Raw genomic sequence first — 23,411 nt, forward strand, 5'->3', positions numbered from 1 at the left:
TACTGAAGAGGAAAACTTTGGGAAAAGTGGTCATGGCAATCCCTTCGGAGTTCATTTTGACCCCAATCCAACAGGACGGCAGCTGTTTTTTTATGTTTTGTTTTGTTTTTGGTTTTTTTGTCTGCGTGTGGATTTATTTGAACATCAGTTCGCATTTTCCCTCTTCAAATGTAATAATCTGCGGGCTTTTCTGTTTTCTTGGAATTGTACATCGTCCAGCATTGACAGATGACATCCCCCTTCTGTATATCCCAGTTTGCTATAAAGACTGCTATTATTGGATAAAGCATACCAGTACTGGTTTGGAAGTAATTGGATTTGGTACCTGAGGGGAGGGGAGGGGTGGGCGGTTGTCAGTGATTCATCCGTTTATGTGTTTGCGGGAACACGCTCGGATGACTAATTCTGAGATGCCAGGTCTGCAAAGTGCACTGCTGGGCTCTGACGGAAAAGATTTCGGTAAAAGTTCGGAATTAATAACACCTTTCCCTCTCCCGGCTCCGGCTCACTCACTCACGTTTCCTAGCACCAGCTGAACGGCCGTGACACGTTCGCAAAGACACGAAAGCATGGCCGCTTCCCGCATTAGTGGAGTGATAAATTTAACAGGTCAAAGCATGCTCGGCATGTAAAATGTCCACTACACAGTAAAATGTCCAGTGTTAATTAAACTCTAACAGAGTATATGAGTACAACAGGGACATATGTAGGGGAGAGTCGCCAAAAATATAACAGTTTTTGGATTTTGCCCATTTACTCAGAAAAAAAAAATGTAGCCTAGCTCTATGAAACTGAACCTCAAATAGCTTTCCCATCTCAGTAGTTCAAAAGTCATTGCAATTACATTCATAATTTAATCGAGTCGGATGCATTTAAAACCAAAGGACATGCCGTCCTATGTTACAGTCGCACCAACAGAGGTGTTGAATGATTATAGCAGTTAATGAAAATGCCCTATAATGTGCAAACGCAGGGTTTTTTTCCTGCACATATTAATATTAATCAAGGAAACACATTTCCAATGGCAATGCAAGACCAGCCACATGGCCATATTATGAAGCATTTTACTTTATTCAGGAGAAAGACTGCCTAAACCCTGCCATGCCTGTGGCCAGGTGGCGAGTTCCTCTCCATTAATCCCTTTGAGCATCCAGGTGAGGCTATGCCATTGCTAATTAGTTGAACACATTTAACATCAAACACGTTGATGAGAAAATTTAATTTCTTTAATAAATATTAAAGACCGTTTAAAACGTCTAAAGTTTCCCCTTAAGGACGCTACATATAGATGGTTTTCGACCCCATTTAGTGTCCCCGTTCTCAAAAAAATGAAGCCTTCTCCATGACCTCCCTGGGTTCTGACTCCCTCCTTTTCAATTTAGAAGGCATTCTGTAAACATATGGGGGCAACAAAAAGCACACTGCTTGTTGTAACTCAGAGGCGGCAAAATTACAACAGCTGTTACACTTATACAGAGGGGGACATATTTCCGCAACAGATTTTCAATTAACTTGCTGAAAAACAGTTAAAATAAAATAACCTTTACGGGATTTTCATTTTATTTTATCTTGTTGCTCCGTTCCTTTGGGAGATGGTAGGGTAGAAGACTAAATTGCAAGTGTACAATGGCTACTGTAGAATAAGGACTGTCTGTAAGCGTGTAATAAAACCCTCACAGGGTGCAGAAAAACAGGAGTGATGCATTTCAACGACACGGAAATGTAATTGAAATTTGATAAAAGTTAGAATAACAAACCTTAGTTGGCAGGTCGTTTTCACAAGAAACAAAATTACACTGCGAAGTTCGGGGTGGTGTGTTTCGTTTTTTGAGGGAGTTTAATTTGTTTCCGCTTCTGTTTCAGATTCCGATGTGACGCTGTAGAAGGAGATCGGTCCAGTGTCCGCTTTTCTGTGAACCACCCAGAACACACACAGCAAGCTCGCGGAAATTTTTGAACTTGGGGAGCAACAAAAACATGTCGGTCGTGATTTCAGTACGCCTACTCCCGTTCTGCGCTCTTCTCTCTGTGGTAAGCACCAACAAGGACACCGACGAAGATGCGTTTCACCTGTTATTGTTTTTTTTAAGAAGAGTTTAGAGTTGCTCCTAATGAAGGCATATATTTCTATGCATGCATGTACTGTATGTATGTATGTATGTCTTAGTAATAGCACATTTGATAAATACTGTCAAATTATTTTTAATGTCAGTGATCAGTGTACAATGTGTAATTATTTCTTTAGATTTGTGCTTAAGGCTGCATGCATTTTGGCTGTTCGGTTCACAGCTTTTGATAAAATATCATGACAGTATTTTCAGAACGTTGCAGTAATGTTCTGGAGAATCAAAACTTTCTGGAAACTTTGTTACAGCCTTTCTTTCTTTTCTTTTCTTTTTTACAACCATCAAAAGCCAAACTTTCAAACTATGGTTTAATTTTTTTTTATTATTATTGTTTATTTATCCACCGGAAAATCAAAACACAGTGTTCCCATGACCCATTTGGGAATATTGGAGAAATATGTTCTATTACAGTGGTTCCCAAACTTTTTTGGAATGGATGGAAGAAATTTACTGGTAGTTTGTGACAAATTTGTGTGTCAATGACTTCCGGTCCATTGTGGGTTCCGAGGTTTGTGTGTTCAGTACCAGTGGTCCCTGTAGGTTTGTGTGTTCAGTACCAGTGGTCCCTGTAGATTTGTGTGCTGAGTACCAGTGGTCCCTGTAGGTTTGTGTGTTCAGTACCAGTGGTCCCTGTAGATTTGTGTGTTCAGTACCAGTGGTCCCTGTAGGTTTGTGTGTTCAGTACCAGTAGTCCCTGTAGGTTTGTGTGCTCAGTACCAGTGGTCCCTGTAGGTTTGTGTGTTCAGTACCAGTAGTCCCTGTAGATTTGTGTGCTCAGTACCAGTGGTCCCTGTAGGGTTGTGTGTTCAGTACCAGCGGCCCCTGTAGATTTGTGTGCTCAGTACCAGTGTTTTGTCTGGTGTTGCAGGTTTTAGGCGTGCTGCCTGGACACTCTGACTGTGTGATTAAGAGGGAACAGGAGAAATGCATGGAGAAGATTGCCCATGATGAGCCCTCCGACGATCTGGAGTACAGTAAGAGATTTGTGTGTGTGTGTGTGTGTGTGTGTGTGTGTGTGTGTGTGTGTGTGTAACAAAAATAACAATTAAACCAGCCTGTAAAACAAACTGAGAGGTCTCTTCAAAATAATGATAAAATAATATAACAAGAAACAAACAACCAACTGCCAAATCATAAAAAAGGAACTCCAACTTTAAAGGTCTTAAAATGGCCTCTTTATTGAAAAATATGCTTTTGGGGAACATGGAGGAACTCTCCGTGGCTACTACGCCCTCTGAAGGACATGAAGGGAATGACCATAAAATCCTGGTAAGGACCGGTTCTGACTGGGAGTGGGATGGAGCATGGGTGCGGCCACACCGCCTACCCCCTTTTGAGTGTCAAAGACAAGACACTCAGTATTTTCTGCTGGACATGGATTTGTGCGCACATACCTGTCTTGTACCTCCACAGCCCTCCGAACTTGCAGCAAGGCAAAATGTGAATAGAGGCCCCGAGGGGTTACTCCCAGCAAAACCTCCAAGCATCTCTTCGGAACGTAAAAGAGGAACAATTATCTTACAAGGAAGGCCTTAAAGACGTGATTCTCGACACTCTCACACACCCTCCTTGAAAACCACCAATAGAACCAGCAACGGCTACAGTCCTTTATGAACAGTCAGGCTGAATATCTGAGGACAGCGTTAACCCTGAACTGGCGAACTGAATCATTTCCAAACTCAGATGTTTAGGGAGATTCAGGAAGCCATGGGCCCCATCTTCAGCAAGAAATCCTTAGCTGCACCTGACCAGTCCTTAGTCTGGTTGAGGAAGTCATTCCTTGAAACAACACACCAGCTCAATCCGCCAGCCCTCTCTTGTAACCACAGCTGTCCAAACCAAACCAACCCTTTTCTTCCTCTATCTTCTCAGCCTGCTTTTTATACATTCCAGGTGCAGCGTTTGCATTCCACGATGTAGTCTGGAGTCATCCCTAAGTCAGTTCCATTCCCTACTGACTCTTCTTTTCAGGTGGACTTGAAGGGAAGGTTCATGGGAAAACGCCCCTTTAAACTTCAGTTTCCATCCTTTGAAAGGAAAAAAAGAATGTCAGGATCCTCTCCTCCCCATGATTCCCTTGTGTTGAATCCTCTCACAGATGATGAAATTCTGGCAACTTTTGGTCAATGTTCTCTATGGCACAGCCTGGGGCTGGTGGGATGTTTGTCGGCTGGAAATCCATAACTGGGCAGCATTTGAGGAGAAGTTCCTTTCAGCTTTTCTCTCAGGGGATTATGGGAATGAGCTGGAGGAGCGGATGAGAACTCGGATTCAAGGGGACAAAGAGTCCATCTGGGATTTTGTACCGGTCTCTTCTCTGTCGGTGGAAACCAGACATAACAGAAACAAAAGCGATACAGATGATTCTTAAAAATGTCCATCCTCATCTGGCCAGTCAACTGCAGAGCAGTGGAGTCACCACCTGGGACAGCAGCTGGAAAAGGACAGAGAGGAACGGCGACAGCTGGACGGAAAAAGGTTTCCCTGCACTGAGGAGGTCCCGACTTACGCAAGTAGGAGGTTGAACAAGGCAGAACGGGACTATTCCACCACTGAGCAAGAATGTTTCGCTGTTGTCTGGGCTCTGGAAAAATGGAGAGACTGCCTGAAAGGGATATTTTTCACAGTGGTCACTGTCTATTCCTCTCTAGTTTGGGTATTAAAAATGCAGAAGTCCAACACACAACTCATCTGGTGGGCTCTCAGGGTGTAGGTGTTTAACTTTGCTGTAGAATACACTACTAACCCATTACTCTATACTTACAGCATGTATCATGTACTACCAACCTACTGACCACAGCTTACCTACTCTATACTTACAGCTCTATACCCACTACCAACCCACTGACCACAGCCTACCTACTCTATACTTACAGCACTATACACATTACTAACCCACTGACCACAGCTTACCTACTCTATACTTACAGCACTATACCCACTACCAACCCACTGACCACAGCCTACCTACTCTATACTTACAGCACTATACACATTACTAACCCACTGACCACAGCTTACCTACTCTATACTTACAGCACTATACCCACTACCAACCCACTGACCACAGCCTACCTACTCTATACTTTCTGCATCTATCATACTACCAACCACTGACCACAGCTTACCTACCCTAGCTATCTAAGCTATACACTAACTCATGACCAAGCACCTATCTCGCTATACCCACTACCACCCATGCCCGCTACCTACTCTATACTTACAGCACTATACACCAACACTATCTTTATTAACTCTATACCTACACAGACATCGCTACCTACTCTATACTTACAGCCTATACACATTACTAACCCACTGACCAGCGTACTACTCTAATTGCATTAACCATGCACAGTTACTCTAATTTGACTTACCCATGACCACTGACCACGCTACTCTCTATACTTACAGCTCTATACCCACTACCAACCCACTGACCACAGCCTACCTACTCTATACTTTCTGCATCTATCATGTACTACCAAGTAGCACTGACAGCACTGTACCTGCCCTGTAGGCTATCTAATGCGTTTATCACAAGCTCATAGTACAAGACCTGTTCTGTCTGGATCAGTGTGTGCTGTTGCCTCAGCTAACTCAGTATATATCCCAACATAATTTTATTTAATTTGATATTTTTCAGTGCAGTCAGGACATCTGCTACGCTGAGCTCCCTGAAAGCAGTTTAATTTACTTTGTGCTTTTTTTTGTGAGTCCCTATGGGTGGTGTGTTCTGTTGTAATTTGGTTGACTGATTAACTGTGTTTTTGTTCTGTTGTAATTTGGTTGACTGGGTAATGGTTTGTTTTCACAGCTTGTGGTATCTTGCATGACTGGTTGACTGCTTGTGTTAGTGTTTAACTGTTGTTTAGTCAACTGGTTAACTGTTTGAACTTTTTTGCTTTTGGGACAGTTAAGAGCTCTGTCACTCTCCTTTTCCTGCCTCTCTATCTATTTCTATTAGTTAAATTCAATTCAGGTTTAAATTCTGTTAAATTCAGTTTATTGGCCTGACTGGAATACACTTACATTAAAAAAGCTCAGTCTTGTAGTCTTGAAGAAAGTAAAGTGGACTGAAACATCACACATTCCGGCAAATTTGATTGAGGTTGCTTGTGGTGATGCTGGAGTTCTTCACATTTAATACCAAAACGTGCTGAAATAATGATAAAAATACTAGTACATCAGACCATGATCAATCTGCCCAGTCTTTATTTTTGTAATATGTCCCTTGAAAGCCAGTTTTCACGAGACATTTTCCATTGGGGATTAAAAACCAGAAAACATTTTTTTACTTGAGCTTAATTGGGGAAAAAACTGAAAATATTCCCTCAACCTTTGAAAGGAAACATGGCAGAATGTAGAAAATAACAGCTCAGTAAACAAAAACAAATTTATGAAAATAGGCCAGCACTTCTAAGGGCGACTCAGGCCTTGGGATGGCAAGCTCTGTGCTTCTTTATAAGGCTGATATTCATGAGCTCCATGAAAGCTTCCATTTAGGGACAGAACATGTACTATATCTATGGGTATACAGGGCTGCTGATATACCATATCTATGGGTATACAGGACTGCTGATATACCATATCTATGGGTATACAGGGCTGCTGATATACCATATCTATGGGTATACAGGGCTGCTGATATACCATATCTATGGGTATACAGGGCTGCTGATATACCATATCTATTGGTATACAGGACTGCTGATATACCATATCTATGGGTATACAGGACTGCTGATATACCATATCTATTGGTATACAGGACTGCTGATATACCATATCTATGGGATACGGACTGCTGATATCCATTCTATGGGTATACTGGTCTGTGATATCCATATCTATGGGTATAACAGGACTGCTGATATACCATTCATGGGTATACTGGTCTGCTGATATACCATATCTATGGGTATACAGGACTGCTGATATACCATATCTATGGGTATACAGGACTGCTGATATACCATATCTATGGGTATACAGGACTGCTGATATACCATATCTATGGGTATACAGGACTGCTGATATACCATATCTATGGGTATACTGGTCTGCTGATATACCATATCTATGGGTATACAGGACTGCTGATATACCATATCTATGGGTATACTGGTCTGCTGATATACCATATCTATGGGTATACAGGACTGCTGATATACCATATCTATGGGTATACAGGACTGCTGATATACCATATCTATGGGTATACAGGACTGCTGATATACCATATCTATGGGTATACATGACTGCTGATATACCATATCTATGGGTATACTGGACTGCTGATATACCATATCTATGGGTATACAGGGCTGCTGATATACCATATCTATGGGTATACTGGTCTGCTGATATACCATATCTATGAGTATACAGGACTGCTGATATACCACATCTATGGGTATACAGTGTGTGTATGTGTGTGAGTGTGTTAATTGTTTTATTTTTAGCCTGCAGTGCCACCTGGTGGTCAGATAAGGAAGTAGTTCTGGAGCTTGCTTCCTCTTTCTCCTCAGGGTGTCCGTGGATGTGGGATAACCTCACCTGCTGGCAGTCTGCTGCTGTGGGAGAGGTGGTGGTGGTCAGCTGCCCAGAGCTGTTTGAGTTTATGAGACCCGATGATGGTGAGTTACGCGTGTCAGAGCTGTGTGTCTCTGTGTGTGTATGTGTGTGTATGAGTGTGTGTTTGTGTGTGCGTGTGTGTGTGTGTGTGTGTATATGTGTGTGAGCGTGCATGTGTGTGTGTATGTGTGTGTGTATCTGTGTGTGCGTGTGTGTGTGTGTGTATGTGTGTGAGTGTGCATGTGTGTGTGTATGTGTGTGTGTGTGTGTGTATCTGTGTGTGAACGTGCATGTGTGTGTGTATGTGTGTATGTGTGTGTGTGTGTGTGTGTGCATCTGTGTGTGAACATGTGTGTGTGTATCTGTCTGTGTGTATCTGTGTGTGCATGTGTGTATGTGTATATGTGTGTGAGCGTGCATGTGTGTGTGTATCTGTCTGTGTGTATCTGTTTGTGCTTGTGTGTGTGTGTATATGTGTGTGAGCGTGCATGTGTGTGTGTATGTGTGTGTGTGTATCTGTCTGTGTGTATCTGTGTGTGCGTTTGTGTGTGTATATGTGTGTGAGCGTGCATGTGTGTGTGTATGTGTGTGTGTGTATCTGTCTGTGTGCATCTGTGTGTGAACGTGTGTGTGTGTATATCTGTCTGTGTGTATCTGTGTGTGCGTGTGTGTGTGTGTATGTGTGTGAGCGTGCATGCGTGTGTGTATGTGTGTGTGTATCTGTCTGTGTGCATCTGTGTGTGAACGTGTGTGTGTGTGTGTATGTGTGTGTGTATCTGTCTGTGTGCATCTGTGTGTGAACGTGTGTGTGTGTACGTGTGTGTGTGTGTATCTGTGTGTGAACGTGCATGTGTGTGTGTATGTGTGTGTGTGTATCTGTGTGTGAACGTGTGTGTGTGTGTGTGTGTGTGTGTGTGTGTATCTGTGTGTGTATCTGTGTGTGAATGTGTGTGTGTGTACGTTTATATGAATGACTGTGTGTTTCAGAGCTGGGGAGGATTAGCAGGAACTGCACCGAGGAGGGCTGGTCTGAGACCTTTCCCCACTACTTTGACGCCTGTATGTTTGATGACAACGCCACCAAGCCTGTGAGTTCACTTTCAGCAGCACATACACTGCACCATAGTGCTCAGTAGCACCCCCCAGTGGCTGGTCTGTTAATGTGCACTCTGACTCATTACTGAGCGAGCCCAGCTTATGAACCACAGTTGGATAACAAACAGCAATTGGCATATATATGTGTGTGTGTGTGTGTGATTGAGAAGTCTAGATTGGGGAGAGAAAGGGGGAAAAGTATAATGAAAAAATAGAATAATGAATACATAATCAGAATCCCAAAGCAAAAAGCAGAATACTAAATTATATGCAAAATCTGTGTGATCATTCTGTGATCAAAGCTGAAATACTGTATGCAGGTGCTCTTGCTCCAAAATCATTCAGTCTGAGTACCAGAAATTCCTGGTGACTGCCTCTGTTCTCCATCCAATAGGATATGTACTATGCATCAGTCAAAGCCCTGTACACTGTGGGCTACAGCACCTCTCTGGTTTCCCTGACGACAGCAATGGTCATTCTCTGCAGATTCCGGTGAGTAGCTGCAAGCCGGGTTCAGTCCATTGAGACATTGTTAGCCCCCCCCATAGTTAGTTCACTTATTAGACTTATTTTGGGGCGACATAGCTCAGGAGGTAAGCGCGGTTGTCTGGCAGTCGGAGGGTTGCTGGTTCGATCCCCCGCGCTGGGCATGTCGAAGTGTCCCTGAGCAAGACACCTAACCCCTAATTGCTCTGGTGAATGAGAGGCATCAATTATAAAGCGCTTTGGATAAAAGCGCTATATAAATGCAGTCCATTTACCATTTTACTTACACAGGTTCACATGTTTATGCACTGTCCCTTTATACAGCTGTCTATTTAGTAATTCAGGATAGGTGCTTTTCTCAAAGGTACACTGACAGTGGCCCATTTTGGAATTTGAACCTGCAAGCCCTTGGGTGCAATCCCGCTACTTCAGTCATGAGAGGCTGTTCAGATGCCTACAGTCACTGCCGGAGGGGCACGCTGCTAACGCTTCTAGCCTCTGAAGGCTACAGGTCGTTATGTTTGAATGAATACCCCGATGGATATGGACGGACTGAAAATATATGAAAAATAAAATATATTATTTGATATTGCAGTGCTCCAAAATATATGGACAAAATTTTGCCACCTTCAGTTATGTCAACATGTTTTTATAAAATACACTGATGCTAAATATTTTGATCATTGTATTTAAAAAAGAGACATCACATATTTACCATATACCATATATTTCAACATATATATATATATATATATATATATATATATTGTTAATAAATATATTGATTCACCCCCCACCCCCCTTTTTTGTTTTAAAGGAAACTTCACTGCACCAGGAACTTCATCCACATGAACCTGTTTGTGTCGTTCATCCTGAGAGCAATATCCGTCTTCATAAAGGACGGGGTGCTCTATGCTGAGGAGGACAGCGATCACTGCTTCATACACACTGTGAGTGACAGCGATCACTGCTTCGTACACACTGTGAGTCACTGTAATCACTGCTTAGTACACACGGTGAGTGACTGCAATCACTACTTAGTACACACTGTGAGTGACTGTAATCACTGCTTCGTACACACTGTGAGTGACTGCAATCACTACTTAGTACACACCGTGAGTCACTGTAATCACTGCTTAGTACACACTGAGTCACTGTAACCACTGCTTAGTACACACTGAGTCACTGTAATCACTGCTTAGTACACACTGTGAGCGACAGTAATCACTATTTAGTGCACAGTGTGAGTCACTGTAATCACTGCTTAGTACACACTGAGTCACTGTAATCACTGCTTAGTACACACTGTGAGTCACTGTAATCACTGCTTAGTACACACTGTGAGTGACTGCAATCACTACTTAGTACACACTGAGTCACTGTAATCACTGCTTAGTACACACTGAGTCACTGTAATCACTGCTTAGTACACACTGTGAGCGACAGTAATCACTACTTAGTACACAGTGTGAGTCACTGTAATCACTATTTAGTACACACTAAAATAGCAGAGCACGGCTAGCAGATTCTGTGTGCTAATATTTAAACACCAGTCTTACTTCATTACAGAGTGAGACTCAAATGCTGTGCGTGCTTATTCAATACATGAAACCGCTAAGCTGAAGCTCTAAGGCTGTCATAACACATGACAGGCCTGCTTATGATCATGAACTCAGTGAATACAGAATTCCATCCACTAGCTGAGCATTATCTAACCCCGAACCAGCGCGTTGCTTTTGATCTCTCTTTCTCTCTGTGCGACTCAGACTGCGGTTAATTAGAAGCCCTTGCAGGGCACGGAGTGCGTGGGGGAAGCGGGGCTCAGAAAGCACCCATTAGTGCCGCATTAGCACATCAACGCTCGCCTGTATCTGGGGCCAGCGCCCTCCCCATCAGCCCTCCACAATGACCCGCGCCGTCGCCATGGCGATGGCTGGACCCCATAACGACACCGTCCGTGTTCCGCATCAGATCGAGGACCCATTACTGAGCCTGAACGGATTGGGGGTCGGGGAGGGGGAGGGAGGCGGGTTGTTCAGGGGGTGAGGGGAGTGAGTGGGGGGTGCATGATTTGCCGTGCCAATTTGCTATTAATGAGATTTGACATGTTGTCATGTGGAGATGGTACTCGTGCAAAGAGAGGTTTATTATAATAAAGCTCCCACCCCCACTGTTGGCACTGGGGGAGGGAGGGGCCGTCCTGGGGTGTACTGGGGGTGGCACTGGAGAGAATTTGCTGTGTAAGAGTCAGCGGAGCTATAATGAGGGCTGTTTGAATGTCCTGCCGATTCCAGCATCAGTACTGTGTACATCGATGGCCCCTGTTGTCTGCACTACATGTGTTCCATATACCTGGGCCGGCCTCTCTCTCCCTTTAGGAGAAATCCGATTGGCTGATTGACATTTCCCTCCCCTCAGCTGAAGCCTTATTGGCTGACTGACGTGTCTCTTCTCTCAGGTGGCGTGTAAGTCAGTGATGGTGTTCTTCCACTACTGCGTCATGTCCAACTACTTCTGGCTGTTCATTGAGGGGCTGTACCTCTTCACCCTGCTGGTGGAGACCTTCTTCCCCGAGCGGAGATACTTCTACTGGTACACCATCATCGGTTGGGGTAGGCCTCCTACGCCGCTCTCTCCTAGGGCCCTAAGAGACCAAGGATGACAGGCACGAGAGATTTAATATAAGCGGAAAAGAGTAGCGGGCCCAGTTCTGACTCTTAAGAGACACCTGGGCCTGAGCCCATGAAGCCACCACCCTGGAAAATCCCAAAGGACTGTCCTGAGATATACTGTGTATTTATAATAATAATAATAATAATAATAATAATAATAATAATAATAATGAATAAGCTACAATAAATACATTATTATTATTACTATTATTATTGTTATTGTTATTATTATTATTATTATTATTATTATTATTATTATTATTAATAATAATAATAATGTTTATGTAAAATGTGCCTTACTGGATTTCATACTTTCCGTGCGTGCAAGTCATTTAAGTGCCTTATTTTCACCTGAGGATTTTGAGCATGAATAAACATGGCAGCCCCGAAGATTGAACACTGACAGCGTGGCGTGTAGATATTGCCATTCATATTCATATCCATATTCATGTTCATCTTTCTGCTCCCCCAGGGACGCCCACCGTCTGCGTGTCCATCTGGGCTGTGCTCCGGCTTCACTTCGACGACTCGGGGTGCGTGCTCGCTCTTTCTCTCCTGAATGGAATGTTCCGGCATGTCAGTGGTTACCCTCCCTGCTCCTGGAGCTGTGACCGTCCTGCAGGCTTTTATTTCAGCCCTAGTTTGACACGCCCGACTCTACTGATGAGCAGCTCAGTGAGATCTCTTGCTGCTGAATGAGGTGTGGCTTTGTTAGGGTTGGAGTGCAAACCTACAGGATGGTAGATCTCCAGGAACAGGGCTGAGAACCACTGCTGTATGTGCATCGGTGAGGGTTTCTGACACAAAACTGTCACATCACAAACTTTCCCTGTTAAAAAATAAAGAAAGAGAGGTACTTCCTGAATTGCTTCAGTAAGTTGTCCAGCCGTGTGCATGGATTGTGTATGAAGGATGTGGGCTTCCCTGGATGAAAGCATCTATGCTAAATGCATAGAAGCAAATATAGCGTGTGCATATTAAACTGAGACGCACTGATTCGAGTGGACCAGTCCTGTGTTTCCTCGGACGACAGAGTACATTCATGTGTTGCAGCAGCTCGGTTTCTATGGAAACGGCGCTAATGATAAAAATCACAGTGCGTTTCGACTGGCAGAGTCGCCTTGACGACTGAGACCGTTACTGTGGGGGCTGCTTGTGTCCGGATGAAGATACTGTAGCTCTACCCGATTTCACACACAATAAACCGGTCTGCGTTTCACACTCGATGTCAAAGTGTTGGATTTATTAAAAAAGGGGAAAGGTGTATTTCGGTCAAAGTAACTTTTTTTGCTGTTAAAAAAAAATAAAAATATTGACTGACAGTGATAGAATCAGGGATGAACCCACATGAATGCGTGAGGTGCTTTTATTTTGGAATTAAACACAGTCAACAACATTTTAGCCGCTTCCCACAGACATCTGACTACCTGGTAAAAACTGGTAAAAAAAAATAAATATTTTTATTTTTCACCAGTAATGCTCTCTCTTCCCAGTGATATTCACAGCTGTAACGAGTGATAACTGTAATGTTCTAAGTGCAGATTTTCAGAGCAGGCTATATACATAAAGTGAGCTCCATAACGTCTGGGACAAAGGCATATTTCTTCTTAATTTGGCTCTGTACTCCACAATTTAAAATTTGTAATGTACACAATTTTAGATGTAGTTAATGTGCACATTCCCAGAGTTTATTACAGGGTATTTTTATACATTTTGGTTTCACCATGTAGAAATAACAGCACTTTTTATACATAGCCTCCCCATTTCAGGGCACCATAATATTTGGGACAAATTGCTTCACAGGCATTTCTGAGTAGTTGGGTATACATATATGTGTGTGTTTGTGTGTGCGTGTGTAAATATATGCAATATTTTGCAACAGTTTTTCTATCTGACATAATAAAAGTAATGATATGCAATAAATGTGAGGTCAACATAAAACAAAATGAAGAAGTAGTTAGTGTTCATCAAGTAATTTACCGATATACCTTCCTATGTGTATTAGGTCATACCTGCGTGATTGAGCAGCGCAATGCATTCTGGTGAAAAGTTTATAATAAGCTTGAACATGCATTTCTCTGTCTTTGTGTAGTATTTTTATACCTCAAATAATAATATTCATGCATTTCTCTGTCTTTGTGTAGTATTTTTATACCTCAAATAATAATATTACATAAATAATTCAATAATAATTTTATCGAATCAAATAATATCAAAGCCAAATAATATTTTTTTCTAGATAAAATCAAATAAATAATATTCAGGCAAAGAAAATCATTTTTATTTTTTTGGCTTGTATGGTTTATTTTAGGTCACCTAATGTCATTACCACTCGTAGTTAAGAAGATAATTATTGTAAGTACATTTTTGCAGAGGAAAATGGCTTTGAGAAACAACAGAAGAAAGGGCACAGATGAAAGTTTTAGGAGTACTAAATTTCTTTAAGCATAGGGTTTCTAAAATATTTGCCAGGACTGTATATTTTCATGTTTCACAAGTGCCCATCAGCCATCAGACCAGAGGTTGGTACAGCCAGATGCATACAGATGAGTTTAATACAGGCTCCTAATACATATTATAGCATCAGACATTACATGTGTTCAGTGTGCTGTGGTGGAGAACAGCTGACCAGGCTAATGGTTTTGATTGGTCTGATTCCAGGTGCTGGGATATGAATGACAACACTGCCCTCTGGTGGGTGATCAAAGGACCTGTAGTGGCCTCAATAATGGTGAGTGATCCATACATAAAAACACGCACACTCACAGACACGCACACGCACACATACACGCGCACACTTGCAGACACACGCACATACACGCACGCACGCACGAACACACACACACGCACACACACACACACACACACACACACTCACGCACACTCACATGCAGACACACACACGCACACATACACACACACACACACACACACACGCACTCACGCACGCACGCATGCGCACACACACACGCACACACACTGTGTGGAGTGTGCATGTTCTCCCCATGTCCGCGTGGGTTTCCTCCAGGTACTCCGGTTAGGTTGATTGGTCTAAATAGCCCCCTAGGTATGAGTGTGTGAGTGAATGGTGTGTGTGCTCTGCGTTGGACTGGCGAACTGTCCAGTATTCCTGCCTCTCGCCCAATGTACGCTGGGATAGGCTCCAGCACCTCCCCCGACCCGGACCAGGAATAAGAGTTACCTGCAAAGTTACCTGCAGAGTTACCTGTAGAGTTACCTGCCTCTGCAGTGACTGGTCATCCCAGATCAGATGTTCATTTATCCTGAGGTACTCTACTCTGAGCTGAAACTATCATTTTAAAAATGATTGTTCCAATAGTGCGGAAATATGGGGGATTAATACAGACGCTTAAGCGATTAATCACGTGTTAATTGCTTTGGCGTGTGGGATTAATGAACACTCTGGCAGAATGAAAAATATTTCATACCTGATTTAATGAATTTCACAGATCCCCTGCTTCATTGCACTATCAGACTCAGACTTGATTCCGACTCAGTATTTAGCTAAAGTTCCATAATGAATGCGTGCCTCCCCATAATACACTGAGGCTTATTTTCCTTTTTTCTCTCTCTTTCCAGATTAACTTTGTCCTCTTTATTGGAATCATAATCATCCTGGTGCAGAAGCTTCAGTCCCCAGATATCGGAGGCAATGAATCGAGCATCTACTTGTAAGTGTGAGCAGCCTGCTTATTGGTCTGACCAGCGTGACATCACCAGGCCCCAGGGTGCTCATTGGCACAGACGCATTCCATCCTGGCACTGAGAGAGGGGAGAGTCATGTGCAATGGAACTCACCCAGTCCATCCATTTGCATTCTGTGAAGTTTAAACCTGTTTTAGTAGTGGCCTGCTTTATAAAGATTCTCCTTTACCTCCATTTTTATTGCATTTTTAAATCCACAAATATCATGTAAAAAGACAGCGGTGTTTCCAGTGAAAAAAACATTTAATCAAGGGGGGAAAAACTGTTTAAATCAATTTAATTTAACTCTATTAATCCTGTTAATTTATGGGATGGTTGTTGCATAATGAGCTATTGCTGCTATTGATGCCTTTGACAGTATTGTGAAAGAACAGTGAAAAACATTTCACTGTGAAAATGCAGGTTTTTTTTGCCGTGTGCTTTTGAGCATGTAGCATGCACCGTGTACCACTCCCACGTCCATGTGCAGAACCGTGGACCTGGACACAAAATGGCTGCGCTGTGCTTATTTGTTTATATCCCTCCTCTTCCTGTCTGCTGACCTCACTGCTTTCTGAAATACGGTCTCAGAGTAAGCTCCGTTGGGCCTGGCCTCCTCTCTCCCCGCCTCCCACCCGCCTCCCTGTCGGGCCACTGCACGCGTTTCTGTGAAAACTCTGTTTCTGCATTGCCATATCGATGACTGATGAGGGGGCTCTATCATCGACCGGATGTAGATGTTATTATCAGAGTGAGAATGAGCACAATTGAATCTTGTAGTATTGCCCGGAAGATACTCAACCATCTAAATATGTTGTACACAGCTCTAAAGAAAGATTAAAAATTAATTATAGATATGTCTGTATAGACAGACAGACAGACAAGTAGGGAGAGACAGACAGGCAGATAGTGACTGTTGTCATTTATTAGTGGCAAAAAAGCAACAAATCATTTGGCTAGATGTTTTTTGGGGGGCAGGGGGCTGGGGGAGGGGGGTTCTGTGGTAAATATATGTATTTTGTCATGTCTCAGATGTCTCAATTCTATGGTACATTTCATGACTGTGGTAGTATTCTGGAATCAAAAATACTATTTTTGCATGGCTAATATACCAATTCTGGAAAGATACGTTGAGGAAATGGCAGTAAATATATTTATTTCTTGGCTGATATCGCATCACAGTTCTAGATTGTGAGAAGGGCTGAGGACTAACATGGCTGCCGTTGGAGTTTTGGTCCAGCTGTGATGTGTTTATGCCTATTCCTATCCTGGCTATCTTCTAAAGGGATCTTTCATATGGAGCTCTCCATTTTTAATACACGCCCAGGCCCAGGAGGTCTTACTCATGTCGTGTTAGAATCAGCTAATTTGTCTAAATACAGATACTTGGCTCATCATAGCACAGTTTACTCAGGTGCCTTCTGAGTGCATATTAACAATGAAGGTTCATAATGAGCTGCATTTGAGAAGGATCTGCTATCTCAGTTTCACCCACTGCTTCGTGGGAAAGAGGGGGACTCATCTCAACAAACACCAGTGTGTAGCTCTCCCACGTGGCGGCCATTTTGTGGCCAGCACTCATGAGCTAAGATGTTATGTGGAGTGTAACCGCTAGGGAACTGAGCTCGGGTGGCTCAGAGCCATTTACCCTGAATTGCATCAGCAAATATATTCAGCTGTAAAAATAGGCCAAAAATGTACGTTGCTCTGGATGAAAGCTTCTGATCAGCAAGTTAAAAAAAATATATATATATTTGGCCATTTAAAATGGGCAGTGATTGAGGGGCCAGAGTTTGAGATTTTGGACTGAGAATTTGGCATGGACATTTAAGGAATGCGAAACAACCAGTAAATATTTAGTTCCGCTATTTATTTCAAGTTCAACAATAACAACTTTAAAAAAATCTTTTTTACAGTTGTTCTTGTTCCTCTATTATGTTCGAATTACGAACGCTTTCGATTTGAGCTGAGAAGCGCTTCCTGTACGCACAGCCAAAGGCGGCTAGCCATAAAGCTTCAGCTCATCGCCCCCCAGTACAAACGCTGTAGGGTGAAGCCCTGCCGTTACCACAGCAACGACTAGGACAGGAGCCGCTTTGAATCCTGGGTAATTTGGACGCTTCGGCCAAATTCTCTCTTAGGTACACAAACAGATTTGTGCAGCTGAATCCACGTTGGGTGGGAAACCATGACAACAAGCATTTCGGCTGCATGTGCCCGGTGCTTGCCCGTCGGCGTGCAGTACTGTTGCTATGTTCCCGTCGTCACGTCTGCTAAAGCTTGTGAGGTCCTGCTGCCCAAACGTCTGCATCGTTCCCCCTTTTTTTGCTAATACTGTGTGGCCATTTTGTCTACTTGAGCAGTGTGGCTGCTCTGCAGCACTTGTCTGCTCTGCTGAGGAAAGACCAGCCGTCGCTGACGCTGTCTGATGTTCCTGTTTGCCCATTTCCACCCAGTGTTCGCTTCTCAAACTTCCCTGTGGCTTCATTCCTTTGTGTCTGTGTGTTGCAAGACGTGATGAAGCGTTCATAGCCATTTGTGTGTGTGTGTGTGTGTGGGGGGTGGGTGTGTGTGTGTGTGTGGGTATGTGTGTGTGTGTGGGGGGGGTGTGTGTGGGTGGGTGTGCAGTCTTTATTAAACCAGAATGGCCTGTGTGTTGTCTCTGTGATTTCTTGTGTGTGATAAAGTGTCTGTTGTGTGTGGTATATGTGTATGTATGTGTGTAATGTGTTGTGTGGTGTATGTGTGTGATGTGTTGTGTGTACTATGTGTTTGTATGTGTGTAATGTGTGTATTGTATGTGTTTGTGTGTGTAATGAGTGTATTGTATGTGTTTGTGTGTGTGTAATGTGTGTGATGTATGTGTTTGTGTGTGTGTAATGTGTGTATTGTATGTATGTGTGTGTAATGTGTGTATTGTATGTGTTTGTGTGTGTGTGTATTGTGTGTTTGTGTGTGTAATGTGTATTGTATGTGTTTGTATGTGTGTAATGTGTGTGTGTGATGTATGTGTTTGTGTGTGTGTAATGTGTGTATTGTATGTGTGTGTGATGTGTGTGTGTGTGATGTATGTGTTTGTGTGTGTAATGTGTGTATTGTATGTGTGTGTATTGTATGTGTTTGTATGTGTGTATTGTATGCATATGTGTGTGTGTGTAATGTGTGTGTGTGTGTGTGATGTGTGTATGTGTTTGTATGTGTGTGTGTAATGTGTGTGTGATGTATGTGTGTGTGTGTGTGTGATGTTGTGTGATATGTGTTTATAATGTGTGTAATGTATGTGTTTGTATGTGTGTGTGTGTGATGTTGTGTGATATGTGTTTATATGTGTGTAATGTGTGTGTGTGTGTGTGATGTTGTGTGATATGTGTTTATATGTGTGTAATGTGTGTGTGTGTGTGTGTGTGATGTTGTGTGATATGTGCTTATATGTGTGTAGTGTGTGTGTGTGTGTGTGCGATGTTGTGTGATATGTGTTTATGTGTGTAATGTCTGTAATGTGTGTGTGTTTGTGTGTGATGTGTGTGTATGTGTGTGTAGTGTGTGTGATGTATGTGTTTGTGTGTGTGTGATGTTGTGTGATATGTGTTTATATGTGTGTGTGATGTGTGTGTGTGATGTGTGTGTATTGTATGTGTGTGTAATGTGTGCATTATATGTGTGTGTGTAGTGTGTGTGTGTGTGTGTGATATATGTGTAATGTGTGTGTGATGTATGTCTTTATGTCTGTAATGTGTGTGTGTGTGTGTATGTGCGATGTTGTGTGATATGTGTTTATATGTGTGTAATGTGTGTGTGTGTGTGTGTGTAGACATTACTAAACTCTGTGCTGTCCTGCAGCTGTGTGCAGAAATGCTTCTGTGAGCCCTCGCAGGCGGACCACCACCCCTGCAAGATGTCTGAGCTGTCCATCATAACACTGTAAGTGGACCTCACGGCTCCTGCTGCTGCTGTGATGTTGGCTCCATGTTGCCGTGACGTTGGCCCAATGTTGCCATGGCGTCTGCATGGCGTTGCCACGACACCGGCATGATGTAGCCGTGATGCTGCTGTGAGGTTGGCTCAATGTTGCCATGACGTCAGCACGGTGTTGCCACGGCATCGGTATGATTTAGGCGTGACGCTGGCCCAATGTTGCCATGACATCGGGGCAGCGTTGCCATGACCTTTGCAAGACTTTGCTGTGACCTAAGTGTGATGTCGCTGTGATGTAAGTGTGATGTCGCTGTGACGTTGGTGTGGTGTTTCTGTGATGTCGGTGTGGTGTTTCTGTGATGTTGGCGCGATATGGCTGTGACGTTGACAGGCAACAGGTCCCTCTGTGCCTCACATTCTGATTCGTCCGCTCATTTGGGTCTGTCCCACAGAAGCCCTTCACCTGTCTCATCTGCTCCAGGGGCTTTCACTCACCTGAGTCTCACTCACCGCAAATATGCTGATGTCAGAACTCTTTTTGAAAAGGGAGGCGTGTTCATACACTGATCGTTCACTGCTGTTCACAAACGGGTTGCGCTTATGTTTCTCTCTTTTCAATGGGCAGGCTACCTGGTGGCTTTGTGCTTTGATGTTCCTGTCTGTGTCTCAGTTCCCCATTTCCCTATTGTGACAGTTTCACGGTGTTCCAGTGGTGATCACTGTCATGTCATAACACTTCATCAGTGACACAGTGCTAATGATGATGCTGTCATTACTGATACTGTGTCAAAATGCTTCCAAAGAGATATGTGTTTATGTCATGGCAGAGCTAGCAGTTCCACGGATTAACAGTTTTAATAACAGTAATAACCGTACTTCTACGTCATGACAGTTTCTCAGATTAACAATGTTATTGACAATGATGTCGTGACACAGCTTCAGTGTCATGACAGTTGATTAGAGCTACAGTGTTAATGGTAATGATGTCACATTGGTTCCCCAGTTCCAGCAATTCTTGGGATAATGGGTGTCAGTGATAACGGGTGTCAGGGATAATGTGTCAGGGATAACGGGTGTCAGTGATAATGGGTTTCAGGGATAATGGGTGTCAGTGATAATGAGTGTCAGGGATAATGGGTGTCAGTGATAATGAGTGTCAGGGATAATGGGTGTCAGGGATAATGGGTGTCAGTGATAATGAGTGTCACGGATAATGGGTGTCAGTGATAATGAGTGTCAGGGATAATGGCGGTCAGGGATAATGGTTGTCAGGGATGTTGAGACATCAGAATGCTTCTGTTGTCATGCATTACCATGACCACGGTGTACTCTACTACTGTGACATCACTACTGTGACATCAATAACAGCAGTGGCTCCTCAGCACTCTCATAGCTCTGCAGATTGGGCTGTGCGCCCATGGCAACGGTGTTGTGATTGGTTGCTGTGCTTTTTGATTGACAGGAGGCTGGCCCGGTCCACTCTTCTCCTCATCCCCCTGTTTGGGATCCACTACACGGTGTTCGCCTTCTCCCCCGAGGACGTCAGCAAGCGGGAGAGGCTGGTGTTTGAGCTGGGCCTGGGCTCTTTCCAGGTACCCCCTCTCTACCTGCGTGTCCTCGCCTGATCTGCTGCTGTTTCACTCACTGCTTTACAGAGTGCAGTTTATATGTGCAGCGTAGTCTGAGAGTATTTAGACAGTGAGACAATTTTATGCATAAAAAGGACTGCAATTCCTACATAGCTCATTCGGTATGGGTGTAAATGGCTGCAAATAAAAGCTGATAGCCTGCACTTTAACCTCATATTCATTGTTTCATTTCAAGTCTAATGTGCTGGAGAACGAAGCCAAAACAATAAAATTGTTTGACTGTCTATTACTTACCGACTGCACTGTAGAAACATTGGATAAAGATGTCATCTTCAAAATATTCAAATCTGACATAAAAAGATACAAAGATTAGATTCCCCCCCACCCCCTCTTACTGATAGTCCTACCAGCACCCACTAGGGGCGGGCTGTGTTGTACTGCAATTAGGTTTTAACCCAGAAGGATGTCTTTCGTAAAATTTTTCATTCTTTTTAATCCTTTGAGCAATAAATTCAATATACCATACCATGAGAAAGTATTTTGCCCCCTTCCTGATTTCCTCTATTATTGTATATTTGGGCACTGAATGGTCTCAGATCTTTAGACAAAATGTAATACTAGATAAGGCGAACCTTGAGTAGGCAGAAAATACATTTTTTTAAATTGCCATTAAATTTATTTAGTGAAAGACGCTTCGTTGTGTTGCTTCCCCTCACTTTGCTCATGGTGGTTTCCTGTTCCCACAGGGGTTTGTCGTGGCCGTCCTGTACTGCTTCCTGAATGGAGAGGTATGTCCATTTTAAATGCTACCGCTTTCATGTTGTCATGGTGACAGGGACCTTTCTGGTCCCTGTCGCCATGTGGTAGCCAATCCCACCAGTCTCAAGACAGACAGTGATTAATTAATCAATCAATTAATTAATTAGTTAATCAATTAATTAAAGTGTTTTTTGGTATTGATAAGCTAATGCCATTGTTAACCAATGTGTGCTAGGCTCTTTCAATCTACCCAATAGAGTCACCAAAGAACAACCATTCTGCAAATACACTTCTCAAAAACTATGACTTAGTCGCTCATAATTTATATGACTATGAACCTCCCGAGGTCGCTCATAACCCAACGCTCATGTCCTTACCGTTATGACCCGAGGTCACTCATAACCCAACGCTCATGTCCTTACCGTTATGACCCGAGGTCGCTCATAACTCAACGCGCATGTCCTTACCGTTATGACCCGAGGTTGTTAATAACCCAACGCTCATGTCCTTACCGTTATGACCCGAGGTCACTCATACCCCAACGCTCATGTCCTTACCGTTATGACCCGAGATTGTTAATAACCCAACGCTCATGTCCTTACCGTTATGACCCGAGGTTGTTAATAACCCAACGCTCATGTCCTTACCGTTATGACCCGAGGTTGTTAATAACCCAACGCTCATGTCCTTACCGTTATGACCCGAGGTTGTTAATAACCCAACGCTCATGTCCTTACCGTTATGACCCGAGGTCACTCATACCCCAACGCTCATGTCCTTACCGTTATGACCCGAGGTCACTCATAACCCAACGCTCATGTCCTTACCATTATGACCCGAGGTCACTCATAACCCAACGCTCATGTCCTTACCATTATGACCCGAGGTCACTCATAACCCAACGCTCATGTCCTTACCGTTATGACCCGAGGTCACTCATAACCCAACGCTCATGTCCTTACCGTTATGACCCGAGGTCACTCATAACCCAACGCTCATGTCCTTACCGTTATGACCCGAGGTCACTCATAACCCAACGCTCATGTCCTTACCGTTATGACCCAAGGTCGTTTATAACCCAACGCTCATGTCCTTACCATTATGACCCAAGGTCACTCATAACCCAACGCTCATGTCCTTACTGTTATGACCCGAGGTCGTTCATAACCCATCGCTCATGTCCTTATCGTTATGACCTGAGGTCACTCATAACCCAACGCTCATGTCCTTACCGTTATGACCCGAGGTCACTCATTACCCAACGCTCATGTCCTTACCGTTATGACCCGAGGTCACTCATAACCCAACGCTCATGTCCTTACCGTTATGAAAGCCCAGCCATGCTGCTTATAACCTGATGTTCTGCTATGGCCCTACTCAGGTTGGCACTGAGCCAAGTCTAGCTAAGCTCTACTGGAGAGCTTTTCTAATAAATCAATCTTTCGTTAATTCTTCTGTTGACTTATGGTCTTGTGTTGGTGGGATTC

At 43.4% G+C, this 23,411-nt stretch overlaps 1 protein-coding gene across 7 annotated transcripts in view; it reads left to right on the forward strand.

Moving 5' to 3' along the window:
• LOC135260470 (pituitary adenylate cyclase-activating polypeptide type I receptor-like) overlaps window positions 1-23,411 on the forward strand; it is a 38,026-nt gene that overhangs the window by 8,810 nt on the left and 5,805 nt on the right. For 4 of the 7 annotated variants that reach the window (XM_064345692.1, XM_064345696.1, XM_064345694.1 and 1 more), the window contains exons 2-14: window positions 1,864-2,031; window positions 2,995-3,100; window positions 7,658-7,765; window positions 8,691-8,791; window positions 9,193-9,290; window positions 10,102-10,234; window positions 11,743-11,896; window positions 12,429-12,489; window positions 14,618-14,687; window positions 15,557-15,648; window positions 19,502-19,582; window positions 21,039-21,168; window positions 21,912-21,953. In XM_064345692.1, coding sequence (XP_064201762.1) covers window positions 1,978-2,031; window positions 2,995-3,100; window positions 7,658-7,765; window positions 8,691-8,791; window positions 9,193-9,290; window positions 10,102-10,234; window positions 11,743-11,896; window positions 12,429-12,489; window positions 14,618-14,687; window positions 15,557-15,648; window positions 19,502-19,582; window positions 21,039-21,168; window positions 21,912-21,953 — 1,230 coding nt within the window. In that variant the 5' untranslated portion in view covers window positions 1,864-1,977. Of the gene's footprint in view, window positions 1-1,621; window positions 1,723-1,863; window positions 2,032-2,994; window positions 3,101-7,657; window positions 7,766-8,690; window positions 8,792-9,192; window positions 9,291-10,101; window positions 10,235-11,742; window positions 11,897-12,428; window positions 12,490-14,617; window positions 14,688-15,556; window positions 15,649-19,501; window positions 19,583-21,038; window positions 21,169-21,911; window positions 21,954-23,411 lie in introns of those variants that run through there. The other 3 variants (XM_064345697.1, XM_064345698.1, XM_064345695.1) reach the window with 2 other exon arrangements.

This window comes from Anguilla rostrata, chromosome 8 (genome assembly GCF_018555375.3).
Source record: "Anguilla rostrata isolate EN2019 chromosome 8, ASM1855537v3, whole genome shotgun sequence".
Classification (NCBI taxonomy): Eukaryota; Metazoa; Chordata; class Actinopteri; order Anguilliformes; family Anguillidae; genus Anguilla; species Anguilla rostrata.